This window comes from Triticum dicoccoides, chromosome 6A, assembly GCF_002162155.2.
Source record: "Triticum dicoccoides isolate Atlit2015 ecotype Zavitan chromosome 6A, WEW_v2.0, whole genome shotgun sequence".
Classification (NCBI taxonomy): domain Eukaryota; kingdom Viridiplantae; phylum Streptophyta; class Magnoliopsida; order Poales; family Poaceae; genus Triticum; species Triticum dicoccoides.
In genome coordinates this window covers 582,302,796-582,321,312 of record NC_041390.1, presented here as the reverse complement: position 1 = coordinate 582,321,312, position 18,517 = coordinate 582,302,796, and the positions used below count along the sequence as shown (strand labels likewise).

General features: G+C 44.9%; 1 protein-coding gene across 1 annotated transcript; it reads left to right on the top strand.

Moving 5' to 3' along the window:
- The first annotated feature begins 6,087 nt into the window (after positions 1-6,087).
- On the top strand, positions 6,088-8,629 carry LOC119318128 (subtilisin-like protease SBT1.4). Its single transcript, XM_037592651.1, has one exon. The coding sequence runs from the start codon at positions 6,093-6,095 to the stop codon at positions 8,532-8,534; it is 2,442 nt and encodes an 813-aa protein (XP_037448548.1). The 5' UTR covers positions 6,088-6,092; the 3' UTR covers positions 8,535-8,629.
- The last annotated feature ends 9,888 nt before the right edge of the window (positions 8,630-18,517 follow it).

The following is an 18,517-nucleotide window of genomic DNA, read 5'->3' as shown; positions in this document are numbered from 1 at the left end:
GGGAACCCCTTGACAGTTCGCCTTGAATAAAACTCTTCCAGCAAGGTCCAACATTGGTTTTACCATTCGCCACCTAGCCTTTTCTTTTCCTTGGGTAGGCCTGCCCAAAGGGTCATCTTTATTAAACCCCCGGGCCAGTGCTCCTCTGAGTGTTGGTCCAACCTGTCAGCTGCCGGTGGCCACCAGGGACAACTCTGGGCTGGCCTACCGGAACCTTGGACAATCCGGTGTGCCCTGAGAAAGAGATATGTGCAGCTCCTATCGGGATTTGACGGCACATTCGGGTGGCTTTGCTGGTCTTGTTTTACCATTGTCGAAATGTCTTGTAACCGGGATTTCGAGTCTGATCGGGTCTTCCCGCTAGAAGGAATATCCTTCGTTGACCGTGAGAGCTTGTGATGGGCTAAGTTGGGACACCCCTGCAGGGTTATGAACTTTCGAAAGCCGTGCCCGCGGTTATGGGCAGATGGGAATTTGTTAATGTCCGGTTGTAGAACCTGAAGTTGACCTTAATTAAAATACATCAACCGCGTGTGTAACCGTGATGGTCTCTTTCCGGCGGAGTTCGGGAAGTGAACACGTTGTTGGAGTTATGCTTGACGTAGGTTGTTTTAGGATCACTTCTTGATCATAGTTTTTCGATCATGCTTTTGCCTTCTCTTCTCGCTCTCATTTGTGTGTGTTAGCCACCAAATATGATAGTCGCTTGCTGCAGCTCCACCTCATACATTTTACCCTTCCTATAAGCTTAAATAGTCTTGATCGCGAGAGTGTAAGATTGCTGAGTTCCCGTGACTCACAAATACTTCCAAAACCAGCTTGCAGGTGCCGATGAGTCCGTGCAGATGACGCAACCAAGCTCAAGGAGGAGCTCGATGAAGATCTTGTCATTTGTGTCATTTCGTTCTAGTTGATCAGTAGTGGAGCCCAGTTGGGGTCGATCGGGGATCTGTGTAGTATTTGGGGTAGTCTTCTTTTATTTTGGTTCCATAGCCGGACCTTGATTGTATCTGGTTGATGTAATGCTTTATTCATGTAATTGTGTGAAGTGGCGATTGTAAGCCAACTATGTATCTTTTTCCCTTATGTATTACATGGGTTGTCTGAAGATTACCTTACTTGTGACATTGCTTTCAATGCGATTATGCCTCTAAATCGTGCTTCGACACGTAGGAAATATAGCCGCATCGAGGGCGTTACAACTAGCTCGCATCGAATTTATATAATACAGATGAAGCTGAAAGCGTCAGCATGAAACAATCATGTACGGAGGTACAAGACGTGTGTGTTCTTTCTGTTCCAAATCTGAGCCAGCACAGTTTTTTGAAGCTAGATGATGACAACTTTACAACAATACTATCATTACATGGGGTGTTCTTTGCAAAATTGGAAGGATGAGGCATTCTACTTCCATCCTGTACCTACAAACTTCATCCAACGAATGTGCTCTGCAGGGTGTAGCCGGAGTACTCCATCCACTGGAGTACCCGATACGCTCTCCCCCATGACGCTCCAACAGCATCCTGTCCGTCCTCAGCCTAGTACCTATCTTTGGATGCCTTATTGGCGACGAGGAGCTAGCTCGGCTTAAGCTTGGAGCTCATCCATGATCAGCCCTTCAACATGCTTGCACTGCCTTCCTACGGGGAAATGATAGTGTTATTGTAATTGTAATGTTTTGCTTATTATTTCTGTACGAGAGGGTCTAAATTGTAGGTCGTATCAAATGAGTTTGTTTCAATTCTGTATTTCTTGCTGTGTTTCCGCATGATTGTTTTTGCGAAGCAAATGTTCCGTCAGATGGAATTATGGAAATTTGTTTCCAAAGCACCAAATTGTTCCCAAGACACACAACAAAATTACTCGTCTCAAAAGTTGTTTCCATCATGCGAAGAGAGAGTATATGTTTCTACTATGTCAGAAAAATGGTGCTTCCATCTATCATGAAGAATGCTCTTGTCGCATAAAAACGTGTTTCCATTGTTAAAAATAGATCTTAAAATAAATCATAACTAATTTAACAGATTCTTCGATAGGAAACATCACAATTTACCAAAAGTATTTTCAACACTACTAGATTTTTCTTAAAGAGAAGTTTGGCGTGATTCTAGGGAACAAATTACTACTCCCTCTGTCTCATAATATAAAAGCGTTTTTTATACTAGTGTAGTGTCAAAAACACTCTTATATTATGAAACAAAGGGAGCGGGAAGCAGCAAAACTCACGGGAGTAGTTAGCATAGCAATGAAGCAAGCGGAAATCAAATTTGGCTCCCAGGAGCACGTGCTCCTGCGCTTGAAAATGTTCATTGAAATGTCAAAAAAATCCCATATTTTTATGTATTCATAATCACATCCACGTGCTACTTGCAAAGTTTTAGGCAGAAAGGTTAAACATTTTGGCCTATGCAAAAAAAAAAAAGATTGAACACCAAATTTGGTTTTTTTCACCGACGAAACGCTACTGCTCCATTTCGCATGAAAATTGTTAAGCGTGCCTACGACACTAACACGAGCATCGATAAAAAAGAATCAGAATTTTTTAAAAATATTTTACTACTTTTTTGCGTTACTGTTCATCTGGGAGCAAATGTTCCCTAGAACCAAAACGCCTCCCCAAGAAGCAAGAAATTAATGAACCACATGCGGGCTTCGGTAACAGATCAAACGGCCAGCGTGCTTTTAATCGTACGGCCACGTACTAGTATGATAAAAGGCAAACATCGGTAGTCTGATGTCTAACAGCTTTATTGGTTCGATTAAATCTTGATTTTCAACAAAGAGAAATACTGATGTACTACATCGAGTGAAAAAAATAGTGTGCTATAGCGTCGTTAATAGCACACGATAGAAATGAATCTCTTAATAAATCTATATATAATGTCTCGCTAATAGTATGTTATAGCACGATAGGATGCTAATATCGTACTTTAAGGCATGCACTATTTTCATGTAGCACGCTATTATTTTCATTGGATACACCACGCGTTCTCTTCGGAGAAATCCAACAACTCGTGCGGGAGTAGCAGCCGTGGTTTCACCGGTGTTCTGCAAGGGAATTGTCGTCCCCGATCACCCTGTTTTTCTCTTCTCCAGTGTTTTTCTGGATTAAACTTAGGCCTTCTTTGGTTCATAGTATAGGAATTTTATAGGAATAAGAAAATCATAGGAAGTGAGATGACATGCATGTCAATTCCTGTAGAGAAAGAGATGTCATTTAGTGTATATGATAGGATTTTTTTAATTGAGTCTAGGCTAATATTTTTTTTCCTCCAAAATGTGAATGATTGATTCCTATCCTACATAGGAATAGGGATCCATTCCTACAAACCAAAGGGCTTTAAAGAAATTTTTCCTTTGCAAATCCATCCTATAAAATTCAAAAATCCTACAAACCAAAGAAGGCCTTAACAAGAAAATGCTCAATTATTCAACATGCATGCCCAGTATAATTTTCTCAAGTATATTACTCTTATAAAAAATATATGAGTTTAACTAGTTCTGCAATCAGTTCAGGGACACACATGCTCCATATTTTTCATGCCAAAATCAGAATGGAGACTTCATGCGTTCCTACAGGAATTTTGAAAGAGAATGATCAGCGAGCGTGGCATTGGAGCGGACGAGCGCGCCTGGTCACTTTATCTGTACGGCGAGGACATGTTTGGAGATTCGAGTGGCTTTAATGTCTGAGGGTGGTACGATGGATTAGGTGCTGGACTGGCGGTAATACGCTGTGGGGCCATTGGGGTAAACGGTGAGGCGGCAAAAGGCAACATGACCCGGCGAAGACCTGGGCGGATGGCACATAACGTGGCCAAGAGATCGTGCCGGTCGTGGCCAAATGGAGATGAGCGGGCGGGGGTGTTTTCTCCGATCTCCAGAACTGTCGTCTTCCTTTCTGAAGGTGGCAATATTTTCATGCAAACCGTGGAACAATTTGTGATGACACACTCGCCGAAAATGACAACGCCATCGAAAGAGGCGATTCTGGTACCGTGCAAGGTTCAGCCGTTGATGCTTTTCATGTGGATGTGTGTCATCTTTTGATTATAAACCAGCCAAACAGTTTCACAATTAAATACGTGAGAATACCAACTTTATGTGGGCTCCTTTGCATGCAGCTTTTGAATGTGTATGACGACGTACGGCCGTACCGTAGGGCTGCAGGCATGGGTTGCTTATTCTCTCTTCTCTCCCAGACAAATGCATCCATTTATTTCATCTTTGCTAACTTAAATCGGTCAAATCTTTTGAACCAACATTCTGATTTGAAAAAAAAATTGAACTCATGTCGTAGGCCTTTAAAACACGACTGATTTTGCATACATTTTAAATTCCATATTTTTGAAATAAAATGTATCACTCTTTTGAAATAAACTATTACACATTTTCAAATAATCAATTTCACAAGTTGACATTTCAATTTCATATTGTTTTCATTTTCAGAACCCAGATTTCACTTTTCGCCGGCTTATTTCATGTTGTTTTCATTTTCAGAACCCATATTTTACTTTTCACCCGCCTGTTTCAGAAAAATCACATCTATTTCAATTAAACATTATTGGAATAACATATTTCATTCTTTTGAAATAAACCGTTACACATTTTGAAATAAAGTGTTACACATTTTGATATAATCGGTTTCACTAGTTGACATTTCAGTTTCATATTTTGATTAAACAGGTTTCCAGTGAAATAGCTTGGTTTCACAGGTTTCTAATGAAAATAGGATTGTATCACATGTTTCTAATGAAAATAGGATTGTATCACATTTTTCTAGTGAAATATGTCGTCAAAATTTGAATGTATCTGAAATATATCCAAGATTGCTCTTGTTCTAAAGGTCTTGGCGCCCGGAGTTCAAATATATAAATTATTTTACAATGAACTTATACTTTTAAAAGATATGAGCAATTTAAATTGTCTAAGATAAAATAAAGTCCATTAATTTATAGACTGAAGGTCAGGTCTTCGGCTTCATAGACACAACGAACCATGTCCGCGATGGTCTAAGCATACACCGTTAGCCTATCTACAGCCTGCACCCCGTCGCGCCGGATGCTCCTCCACGTGTGGGTTGTCATACAAAGCTCCAGCGGCTTCCATCGTGTCTGCGCCCTGTGTATGAATGAACAGTGGTGGCGCCATGTTACGCAGGAAGACAAGGTTATCCACAACATGCAAGACGACACCCGCGAGAATGATAACGTTGAGCACGTTGGCATGACAAGGCGACGCTGGATACCCGACAACAACGAGCTACGGCAAGAATGGGCTCGCCATGCCCGACTTGGTCGCTGATGCATAACTCGCCATGCCCGTCTCCACCATGGCGGTGCTCGGCATCACCATGCCCAGCTTGGCCGCGGCCGACAGCGCCTCCGCCTCGCTGTGCACCTCTGTCGCTACCGCTGCTCGTGTCCAACCCTCGCAAGACTCCCAGCAGGCCAGCACCATGACGGCATGGCACATGCTTGTTCTTGTGCCCAACGTCAACATGGAAGCCATTGTTGTGCTCCAACTACAGTCTATTGGACCCGTGTATCATGTTCAATGTGCACCTGGTGCTGTGCTCTTTCAGTACCCAGGATGGGTGGTCATGGCGCCCACAGTTTGATTCTACTACTTGAGATTCAGAAGCGGTGTAGCACGGCTCAAGACGGAGGATCGTTCCTGTGCGATGGGTACACGGTGGGTGGTCAGGGCGCCCACCGTTTGGTTCTAACGGAACGACAATAGGATGGTGGGGCCAACCTTGTTTTATTGCAGCTCCTAATCCTAACCAGTACAGGACGCGTACCAGGCTAATACACCCTCCCGCTCCTATCCCGAAAGAAACGAGCGGACGGTGATACCGAGAGTATGCGAGGACGAGCACTCCTTTGAATTTTCGATGATCAGCGCAATATCGAAAATAAGGCTATCTTAAAGTAGCACGCGAGTCTCGCTATCGGCTTCTTGCAATAAAATACTCGTAGCTCTCTTCGCGGCAGGATGATCAGCACGAGCTACCTCGTGCGGAGATTGAAACCTTTCGAATCCCGTCAATGATCTGGATCGGCAACTACTCCACTCCCTCCGCGTGCTGCATGCCGCGGTGCCCGCCTACTTATTCGTCTTCCCCGTCCCCGCTGCTACCACACAGCAACCACCGGCCGCTTGCAGCAACAATGGAGCTCGGTCTCACGCCCCTCGCGGCTCTGTGCGTCCTGCTCGCCCTCGCCGTCGCCGCCGCTCCGGTGGCGGCAACGGAGGTGGAGGTGGAGATCAGCACGGCCGAGGTACAGTCTTCCTACATCGTGCACGTCGCGGCCGGGCACGCGCCACGGCTGCCGCGCCGTGGCCTGCTGACCACCCGTGCGTACGGCTCTTTCTTGCGCGACCACATCCCCGTCGAGCTCTCCACCCCGGCGCCGAGGGTGCTCTACTCCTACTCGCACGCCGCCACGGGCTTCGCGGCGCGCCTCACGGGCCGCCAGGCCGCGCGCCTCGCTTCCTCGGGCTCCGTGCTCGCCGTCGTGCCCGACGTGATGCAGGAGCTGCACACCACCCTCACGCCGTCCTTCCTCGGCCTCTCGCCGTCCTCCGGGCTGCTCCCGGCGTCCAACGGCGCCAGCGACGTCGTCATCGGGGTCCTCGACACCGGCGTGTACCCGGAAGGCCGCGCGTCCTTCTCCGCCGACGCGTCGCTGCCGCCGTTGCCGCCCGGCAAGTTCCGCGGCGGGTGCGTCTCGGGACCGTCGTTCAACGGCTCCAAGTTCTGCAACAACAAACTCGTCGGCGCCAAGTTCTTCCACAAGGGGCAGAAAGCTGCGCTCGGCAGTGCGTTCGGTGAGGACGCCGAGTCTCCGCTCGACACCAACGGCCATGGCACCCACACCTCCTCCACCGCCGCCGGCTCTGCTGTTGCAGACGGCGCCTTCTTCGACTACGCCAGAGGAAATGCCGTCGGCATGGCACCGGGCGCGCGCATAGCCGTCTACAAAGTGTGTTGGAAAGGGTGCGCGAGCTCTGACATCCTCGCCGCGTTTGATGAGGCCATCGCGGACGGTGTCGACGTTATCTCTCTCTCCCTCGGCTCCAACGGCAAGGCCCCGGACTTTTATAGCGATACGACCGCCGTGGGTGCGTTCCGCGCCGTCAGCAAGGGCATCGTCGTCTCCGCCTCGGCGGGAAACTCCGGCCCCAAAGAGTCCACCGCCGTCAACGTCGCGCCATGGTTCTTGACGGTCGGCGCGTCCACTCTCAACCGCCAATTCCCGGCCGACGTCGTTCTCGGCAACGGCGAGACCTTCACGGGTACTTCTCTCTACGCGGGCGAGCCGCTGGGCACGACCAAGGTACCACTGGTCCACGCAGGGGACGTGGGCTCGAAAATATGCGAAGAAGGGAAGCTGAACTCCACCGTGGTAGCCGGGAAGATCGTCTTCTGCGACCCTGGCGTGTACGCCCGGGCTGCGAAAGAACAGGCCGTAAAGCTCGCCGGTGGTGCCGGAGCAATCTTCGGTAGCCCCGAAGCATACGGCGAGCAGGCCATGACCAGCGCCTATGTCCACCCCGCCACGGCTGTCACATTTGCCGCTGCCGAGAAGATCAAGAAGTACATAAGCGAGCAAACATCCCCTACCGCGACGATCGTGTTCCGTGGTACTGTCGTCGGCCCGACGCCTCCTTCCCCTAGAATGGCGTCCTTCTCGAGCCGCGGGCCGAACTCCCGCACGCCGGAGATCTTCAAGCCGGATATTACTGCGCCCGGCGTGGACATCCTCGCCGCTTGGACGGGGGCTAACTCACCCTCGGAGCTCCCCAGCGACACGAGGCGTGTGAAGTACAACATCATATCGGGCACGTCCATGTCATGCCCGCACGTGAGTGGCATCGCCGCGCTGCTCCGGCAGGCGAGGCCGGAGTGGAGCCCCGCCATGATCAAGTCTGCCCTGATGACCACCGCGTACAACATGGACAGCGCCGGCGGCGTCATCGGTGACATGTCCACCGGCAAAGCGTCCACGCCATTCGCACGAGGGGCCGGACACGTCGACCCCAACCGCGCGGTCGACCCAGGATTGGTGTACGACGCCGGCACCGAGGACTACATCACCTTCCTGTGCGCGCTGGGCTACACAGACAAGCAGATCGCCGTGTTCGGCTCGTCTGCCAACTGCTCGACGCGCGCGGGCTCCTCCGTCGGCGACCACAACTACCCGGCCTTCTCGGTGGTGTTCGCCACGAACAAGATGGCGGTCGTCAGGCAGCGCCGCGTCATGCGCAACGTCGGCGGCGATGCCAGGGCTACGTACAGGGCCAAGGTCACCGCCCCGGACGGTGTGCTCGTCACGGTGAGCCCCCGGACGCTGAGGTTCACCGCGACGCAGAAGACGCAGGAGTACGTGGTCACCTTTGCGCAACGAATCTTCGGAAGCGTCACGGGGAATCACACGTTCGGGTCGATCGAGTGGAGCGACCGCAAGCACACGGTGACGAGCCCCATCGCCATTACATGGCCGGCGAGCCAGGTTGCGGAGATGTGACTGTGATTGGTGTCGGGTAGGTACTGCATAGTGCATGCGACTATGAGTTTATCTGGTTTACTGTAAGTTTCAGTTCACGTGATTTCAAAAAAAAAGAGGAAAGACTCATGTACCACAGCTATCACAACGGTAAATAATCAACGCAGAAAAGAAAACCTAGTCGCCGCACAACCCTAATTCCTCGCCGTCTAAGCCTCACTTAGTGCGAGACCGAAAGCAGTGTCGCGTCAAGGATGCATATAGTGGGCCGGCCCAGTAGCGACTCAGCCGTTTCTTTCAGTTTTCCTTTTTCTATTCTTCTTTTTATTTTTCTAAAATTTGTTTATATTTTCGCAAAATATTCAAAGTACGGACATTCAAAAGCTTAAACTTACTGACTTTTTCTTAAAAATCGTGAATCTGAAGAAAAAAATGTTAACGCAGTTTACAAAGTTGGTGGTGTTATTTTAAAAATGTTGATAACATTAAAACAAATTGTGCCATTTAAATTTTTAACATATATTCAAAAAAATTCTTAATCCATATCCATTTTTTTCAAAAATATATATTTGAAAATTGATAATCATGTATTTGAAAAATGTTAATTGCGTATAAAAAATGTTCTACATGTATACAAAAAATGTACAACATGTATGAAAAAGTAGACATCAATTTTTTTAGGAAAATGTTAAACATGTATTTATCACACGTTAAAAATCTATAAATAAATTCTGGTGTATGAGAAAAATTTACACGGTGTATGTAAACATCAGAGAAAGGTAATCATGTACTCCCTCCCTTCCTAAATATAAGAATTTTTAGAAATTCCAATGCAGACTACATATGGAGCAAAGTGAATCTACACTCTAAAATACGTTTATATACATCCGTATGTAGCCCATATTGAAATTTATAAAAGGTCTTATATTTAGAAATTGAGGGAGTATTTGTGAAATGCTATTTGGTATAAAAAGTATCTTGTATGTATACCGAAAATTTACAATATGTATAAAAAAGAAAAAATACCCATCACAAACATATATTCAAAAATATTTAAAAACATTTATGTAGAATAAGGAGCTATATCTTCTCGCGATATAATCATGTAGAATAGGAGGAAAAAATGCCGCTCATATATTTAAAAACAGCACCGGAGTATTTTATAGCTCCATATTCTACATTTTTTATGCACCCTCCTATTCTACATAGAATAGTGATTTCTTTGGAAAGGAATGCCTCGTGGCTCTTTATTGCAGAAAGTTGATGGTTACATCGTTCATTACAAGTGGCATAATAAACATCGGTGGATCACCATCCCTCCCAAAAAACAGTAGAAGTTGAAGCATAAGTATGCCTATCAAGACTATGGGCCACCTTATTTGATCCCAAAGAACTGTTAACAGATTATCGATAGCCAGAGTCGATCGATTGTCAGAACTTTGTATAAAACTTCATCATGCCATCAATGAACTAAATGAAAGCAACACTCGAGGGAAGCATAATAAGAACATCAAATCCTCACATCCACATGTGATCTAGATCAAAACATGTATATACTCATAGAACCTCATCATGCCACTCTTGTAATGTTGATGAAGATTCTTCGCACTCATAATTTCTAGTAGTTCTACTTGTCACACTCCGATCAATCTATCGTAAGCAAAGTAGTATAACCACACATAAGCAATCACTCACATATCCAGAAGAAAAGGCAAAGAAACATTGTAAAATAAAAAATAAAAAAAATCCAAAAGAACCAAATCAAATTATTTTGCAAGAGTAGATCCTAATTTTGTTGATAAAGTGTGGTGATGCTCAAGATGATAGATTACGTTTAGGGATTCAATTGCAAAATGAATCAATCAAAAATGCGCTACAGTTTACAAGATATGATCAAATGAAGTTTCGAATAGTTTGAAAGGTTCAAAATTTGAAACTAATGATGCTATTGGATATAGGAAGTCGATATGAATATGTAGGAAGAATTACTAGATTGGAAATAATAGATCAAAAGATACAAATAATTCAACATAGGATTGAATCTGCTTATAATGTGGTGTGATAACTCTTTGTGGACTAGTAGAATAATCTGACTATAATCAAAATTATGTGTTGAAAAGATAACACTAATTGTATGAACGGACAGATTTCTTCGATACGAATGCAACGCAATTGGATTCATCGCAAACGGAGTTATGGATAAAAAGATATGATCAAAAAAAGTTTGAATATGAATCTGAACAAATATTCGAAATTTAAAAGTTGCAAAAAGTTTGTTTGATAGATTCACTAGATAGATGGAATCAAGACGAAAATGTAGGCATTGGTTTTATCTAATTTGGATAAACGAGTCAAAAATTGTAACTATTTGAAAAAAATCAGGACCAAGGTGTTTTACGGAAGAAAAATAGTTACGACTAAATTTTTTTTACGTCTAATGTATAAATACAGAGATTAATTGGTAATCTAATTATTCTACTATGCTAGTCTAGAAATAATAAGCTACGTGAGTATAAGAAAACTACGAAGAAAGATACCTTTATAAGGTGGAGAAAAGACGACTTCGGAGAGAGGAGACGACTTCCAAAATTCACGCCGGAGAGGAGAAATATATTTTTCTTTAGTAAATCTAGTCAAACCAAAATATTAATTTAACCTGAATCGAATGATTTTTGAAGACTCTATGGGTCTATTTGTAAGTGGAAAAGAGGTTTAGGAGTCAAAGGCTAGGCAATGTGAAATAAATATATACATTTTTTTTAGATACGCAGATGAAATTGAAAAAGATCATGTGCATGGGCTAAGAGTTCGGCCCGGCCGCACACGTACACTGCACTGCAGTTTTTTTATATTTCCTTTCCTGAAATTTTATTTTTTGGAAATAAAAAAATATAATAAAATTGTAAACCTTAAAGAAAATAAAAAGAAAAACAATACAGGCCGGCCTGTCTACTATGCTGCGCATGTGGGCGACAAATAATTATGAGCAGCATGTACAGTTTTTTTAAATAGAAACAGATCGGAAAACTGAATAACGAAAATAAAATAAAACTTTATATAGGCACATTATATATCAAAAATTTCATAAAAAGATTTCCTAAAACATGAACATATTTTCAGCGGCAAATAACTTCCACAAAAACTTAAGTAAAGCAAATAGTACTATTGGTTCATTTAAAAACCAAATAAAAATATTTTAAAATACCAAAATGATTTCAAACTCATTTCTCTCTATGTTTATAATGTAGGGAATTATTTTACCCTATTTCCATTTATTTTATTTTTGGAAAAAGGTAATTTTAATAAAACCAAATAACTCCAAATTGAAAGTGGGTTTTCAAAATAACTTCAAAGGGACTTTCAATTTGATTCTTTGAAACTTTCAACTCTCTTCCTTAGCATTTGAAGAAGTCATTTTATCTTATCTCATGACACTCATTGAGTTGCATAAAGTTTCCGAATTTGGAACCAAATGGAATTCAAATCTTTTCAAAACCCATTTCATTTATTTAAATGGAAGAAGTCATATCATCTTCACTCTAGGCTTTTGTGACGAAATGAATTTTAATTCATGGAGATCATAAATGCAAGGTGAAAGTTTGGGAAAGTCATTTCATTCCCTCTCATTCAACTGTCAAAAAGTTTCAAATTTCACTCAATTTCACACAAACAACCACACCATAATCAAACAAACAATCAAAACTATTTATTTAATATAACATTTCAAAATTTAGAATTTTGGGATGTTACAAGCAAATCCCTCTCGTGAATTATTTAGTCCCTTATCAAACTTTTTGATGAACCTGTAAGTTGTTGTTATGATCACCGTGTTATAGATGAAATTTGAGCAACCCCAAAGTGCACCGTGGTAAGAAGTGGCTACAAACTCTCATGGTCTAAGAAATTAAATCACACGTCAACTCTCCATGTTATATCAATTGACTTGTGACAGTTGCATCTCAAAGTATAACAAAAAAGTTTGGGTCGATTCAATATGATTGTTTTTCCAACATCATATTCTCAATGTTGTTTTATGACTATCATTACACATAACGATATCCTAAGATCCAGAAAACATGACCATCAACAACACATAAGCTAGTCTTCCACTGAATCGCATATTTCAGGATCATATTTTATCATTTATCATTCAACATGTGCATATGAGTTTTTCACTGAATCGCATATTCTAGAATCACAACAGTTATAACATATAATATAAACTCTTAATTATAAACATGGAAATATAATAATACAATATTTCTGCCTTCAAGGTATATTTCCAACAGTCTCGTCCCCATGGCATCGGGCTTCGAGTCGGAGGTCAATGGCTCACAATTCGTTCGAGGCAGTGGTGCGGCGTGCCCGCCGTGCGTGGCAGAGAAGGCAGGAGGCCCGGGCGGCCCTCATGACCGAAGTTGTAGACGTGCAATCACACGCTGGCATGGCAAAGGATAAGAACGCATGCCCCCGCTAGGGAGCAAAACTGGGCAATCCGTGCCATGGCCGAACAGCTCCCACAGGAGATGGAGGACAGTGACGGGGCGGATGATATATTTTACTCTTCGATCGGGTACTTGCGCGACAAAGAAGGCAATTTGTAATGGCAAGGGTGAAAGGATCGATATGATTGCCTAGAGGGGGGTGAATAGGCAACTAACATTTTTTAGTTTTTCTTTACCAAATTAAACTTTGTATCAAAGTAGGTTGTCTAGATGTGCAACTAGGTGAGCAACCTATATTATGCAACAACAACAAGCACACAAGCAAGCAAGAGAAGTAACACTAATAAGTTTTCACAAGTAAAGGTACGAGATAACCAAGAATGGAGCCGGTGAAGACGAGGATGTGTTACCGAAGTTCCTTCCTTTTGAGGGGAAGTAGTCTCCGTTGGAGCGGTGTGGAGGCACAATGCTTCCTAAGAAGCCACTAGGGCCACCGTATTCTCCTCACGCCCTTACACAATACGAGATGCCGTGATTCCAGTATCGGTGCCCTTGGAGGCGGCGACCGGACCTTTACAAACAAGGTTGAGGCAATCTCCACAACTTAATCGGAGGCTCCCAACAACACCACGAAGCTTCACCACAATGGACTATGGCTCCGTGGTGACCTCAGCCGTCTAGGGTGCTCAAACACCCAAGAGTAACAGGATCCTAGGGATTGGTGGGGGAATCAAATTTCTTTTGGTGGAAGTGTAGATCGGGGCCTTCTCAACCAATCCCGAGTAAATCAACAAGTTTGATTGGCTAGGGAGAGAGATCGGGCGAAAATGGAGCTTGGAGCATTAATGAAGCTTTTGGGGGAAAGAGGTAAGTCAACGAAGAAGAAGAGGACCCCTTTTATAGAAGGGGATCCCATCCAACCGTTACCCTCAAAACAGCCATACAGAGGGCGGTACTACCGCAGGTGGCAGCGGTACTACCGCTCCCCCTTGCGGTACTACCGCCCAACCTGGGAGGGCTTGAAGAGAGAGCAGGAATCGTGCCCAGCGTGGTACTGCCGCGGTGGTAGGGCGGTACTACTGCCCTCGAGCGGTATTGCCGCTTCTACTACCGCTGCAAAGTGCCGCTCAACCCGACACGAGATGCGACCCCCTCGAATCGACGCGGTAGTAGCCTAATACCGCAGCGGTACTGCGGCTGAGAACCACAAACGGTACTACCGCTGGGTACCGCGGTACTACTGCTCGGACACAAAACAACACAACTGCAAGGGGAACGAGCTCTCCAGTTGAAGCGGAAAGGCTCAGAGGGTGATAGAAGGATGTGTACGTGTTGATTCCACCCAAACCTTACCAAAGCGGACCCCCTCTTTATAGAACGGTGACTCCTACGAAACTAGTCCACCAAACAAGAAATGAAAGAGCTACACCGACTTGAAAAACACTCCGAGGGGAAAGAAATCGTCTCGTGCCAAAGGATTAATCTCTGGAAGGCTCAAAGCACACAGTTAGTCCGCAAACATGTTGTCATCAATCATAAAAACTACATCGAGAGAGATATGCCTTAACAAAGGACAGTGGAAGTTGTGGATGATCTTTCTCCATAGTTGACGTGTGAGCCATTACAAAGGACCGGGTGGACGGCTGGGTGGCTGGAATGCGGGCCCCTTCCACACGCTTAGATTAAATGGGTCGGGCGGAGGGGATTGGCTGGCTGACACACGGGCCCAAGAACAGACAACGAGAGGGCCCGTCTGGATGTAAATTAGGCCCAAATCCAGATTGCGGCGTGATTGGGTCGTGCTTTTCGGGCTAGCAGATCGGACACCGGCGCAGGAATTGGGTCTCACACCCACACGGGCCGGTTATGGGCGTAGGTCTCCATCGATCGACTGGTTGTTCGTCGGGTCGGGTTCCCCATGGTTTTCTTGTCGAACCGGCCGGAGCCGTGTGCGTCATGCATGCCACTGACCACGTACCTAGGTACGATTGATCAATAACGGTACAAGCTTTAATTTTTTTTCCCAAGTGATGCGATCGCCTACGTACGTGCGCATCCCTGGTGGTACACGATCCATGGATTTTGATTACCAGATACCACTGCGTACATCGGATCGATATTCTATTCTTTTTTTGCGAGAAAACTTCTGACAATGAGGATACTGTACCATCTAATGCGTCTGCCAGTGTTTTCAGGTCCAAGCATCTGAAACATCTTCTTCCTGTCCGGCGATGCACGAGCTGGACAAAGTTGCGACCTCGCCGGAGGTCACGTAGTAGACAATGGAGAAGATGAAGATCATTTGTGCTCTTTCCCGTTTTATCTTAGCACGTTGCTGATCCTTTTGCACATTTTGTGCATCGTTTTGTGTTGTTATATGATCAATGTTGTCGTCGACTCATCGTGATCGTCTGAAGCAACCGAGACAATTATACATCTTCATTAAAGAGGTGGTCTTGGGACAAGCCCGTACGGTCGCCAAGGAAGGTGAGCGCGACAAGGTTTTCTGATGCTGCACAGTGTGGTGACAATCAAGGCTATGGTGTGGATGACAAGCAACTGATGGCGGTTGGCATGTGTTCTACAATGGCGCTGCATCTTCATGGCAATCCATGTCCCCACGAGCTTGGGCAAGAGGGGATGGAGTTCCCCTCTCCCACGATGCAACATGGCGGTGACTATGTGAGTAGGGTTATGCAAGCTCTGACTCTGTTCTGCGGCGTGGGTGTCATATCCTACATCACGCTGCATCCCTTTTCTTGCTGCATTAGCTTAACCGCACGACTTCTTTGGCGATCTCAACAGCTTACGTCCTACACTATGGTCAGTGTCGAAGGCGACAATGATTTCTGAGGTTTGCTTCGCGAGGTTAAGCGTTTGTGATTGTCGTCATGCGCGAAGCCAGGTCGATGCCCTTCGTTGTTTCGTCTCCGAGCAGCTGTGCCCACTGTTTGTTGCGTTTATTTGTGTCACGTGTGCTTGCTATTGTTTCTACATACGTCGTTGTTTCCTATAAATAAAAGTACATCGTCATACATAACACAAAGTCAAACATTTAGTGCCTGTTCGGAAACTCTTCCATTTCTTAAACTCCGCTCCGCTCGAGAGTTGGTTTCAAGCCACTCCCTGCTTTTGTGCTGGCGCTCCCTCCGCCCTGGGAGTTGCAGACCTGCAGTGAGGGAGCGGAGAGAATCCGAACAGAGCCTTAGTGCACACCGTATACATAATGTGCATATATGCAACATGACATTATTGCATTGCTGTCCCCCTTCCAAGATAATGGGCGCTCAATAAATGTGAAGCAGCGAGCAGCTACACTACACCATCCATTTTGGCAAAATCCTAGCTGCATTAGAAAAGATGGGGCCGTGTCCAGTTGTCTTTGAACCAACTCCTCCTCTTTTAGAAAGCATGCACCGCTTTTCCTTCACATTTTCAGGTGGTTCGTACTGATCTATTATATCGTTCTAATCAATACACTACTCAAAAGATTACTTGCACGGTTTGTTCACACGACATGGATTGCCTATTCATGTGGAATGGATGCATGTATTTCGATGCAATTTAACCCATGTAGGGGGTCTTTTTGTACAAAAAAAAAGGACACGGTACCATCTTCTTCAATCAATAAAATTGAACACCCCCTCACATCTCAGTTGTGACGGCAGCTAAATAGCACCCCTCTTATGGGAAATGCCCTTTGGTTCCTCGGTATACATACATCTAAAATGAGAAAATAAAAAAAATGTTTAGAAGTTTTTTCTAAAATAAACGTGACTTTTTTTACATTACTCCCTCTGTCTCATAATGTAAAATGCTTTTTGACACTACATAGTGTTAAAAAACTTCTTACATTACAAGGCAGAGGGAGTAGTATATATCTTTTCAGCAATGAAAAATCAAGATTGACTTTAGGGTAAGAAAACAAGAATGATTGCTATTATAGGTCACTATTCGCGCTATTTTGGCCGTAATTTTTTATTTTTCTAAAAAGGAGTCAATGGTTCTTTTTTCTTTTTGTGAATTTTTTTACAAGTACAATGGAATGTCAAGTTTATTTCAAAAATATTATTTAATTAATTGATTTAATTACTATTTTTTCTATATGGGGTGTATATACACCCATGGACCAAACGTTCTTGGCCCTCTCTTATAGATTTTTCTAACCAGGTTTCTTAGTTCATGCCTTACTACAATGCACTTACTCCGTCCGAAAATACTTGTCAAAAAAATGAATAAAAGTGGACATGTGGCATCGCCAATCAATTCGTTGGTGGAGGCCCGAGCATGGTCGATGTAATGATATTTAATTTGGGGGTAGAGGAGACGTGATATGAACAAATATTGACGTTGCGACAAAGAAGGAGAATGCTTTGGTCGATAGTATATAAGAACATGTCTAGAGGCTGTCAAGGCGAGGCTTGACGGTTGCACATATATGCAGGCATGCCAATCTCCAAACAATATGGACAACAATGGCACACCTCTCCAGATCTTATACCTTCTATATCAAATTGAGTAGCCAAACTAAAGGTTATCATAACCGCCTCTTTTGGGTACATCGTCGCAAAAAGGATTCAGATCCTCATCTTCACCCACTACAAATGCTATGAGAAGTGAACCAAGCGGAGTTCATCTGGTCAGGTTCTTTGTGATGGAACCAACCCATCAGGGCTTTTTGGCGACGTGCGTTCAGCAGGGGGAGGCCCTACTTTTGTGGTGGAAGCAAAATGGAATGTATTATTACAATCTTGCCCCTAGTTTTTTCATAAACAAATACTATATATGTCTTGCATTTTCTCTCTCGCGCAGCTAATTTTAAGTCGATTAAGATTTCTTTATCTCTCTCGCAGCTAATTTTAAATCGACTAAGGTTTTCTCTCCTCATGGCAGCTAAGTCTAAGTCGACCGAGATTTCAATTCAGCATTATTTGTGTGGGGGGGTCTGCAAGCTCATGTAGAAACCTTATTCCAAAACAAAATAAAAACTCATGTGGAAACAAAAAAATATAGAAAAAGAAGCAAAGAAGGAAAAGCCTCTTTTGGGTGCTGAATAAATACCCCCAACCCCCTCCACCTATACCTGGCCAAATGTCGGGCCGGGCCGGGCTTCGGGCCGGGCCAAACAAAGCCTGTTGCAAAAAACCTGGGCCCGAGCCCGGCCCGGCCCGGCCGTCGGGCCTAGATTTCAGGCCCGAGCTCGGCCCATCAGTCAAAAAGCCCGACGGGCCTCGGGCCACGGGTCGGGCCTCTTCGTTAAATGGCAAATATGGCAGGCCCGAGCCCGGCCCGGCCTGGCCATCGGGCCTAAAAATCAGACCCAAGCCCGGCCCATGGGCAAGGTCGGGCCAGGCCGGGTCGGGCTTTTTTAGATCGGGCCGGGCCGGGCCGTCCGGGCCGGGTTTCCCATGGCCAGGTCTAGGCTCCACCCCATAAAAAAAGAGGAACCAGCCCCCCTCTGGATGAGGATCCTCTGACGTACGGCAGCCTGCCGTTCTGTCACTGACATGTGGGCCTTTTGGGAACCTGGCCCACATGTCAGTGGCCCAACGGCACGTA

What these genes read in the sequence shown, in the direction of transcription:
- LOC119318128 (XM_037592651.1), top strand. Translation starts at nt 6,093, where the DNA reads ATGCCGCGGTGCCCGCCTACTTATTCGTCTTCCCCGTCCCCGCTGCTA.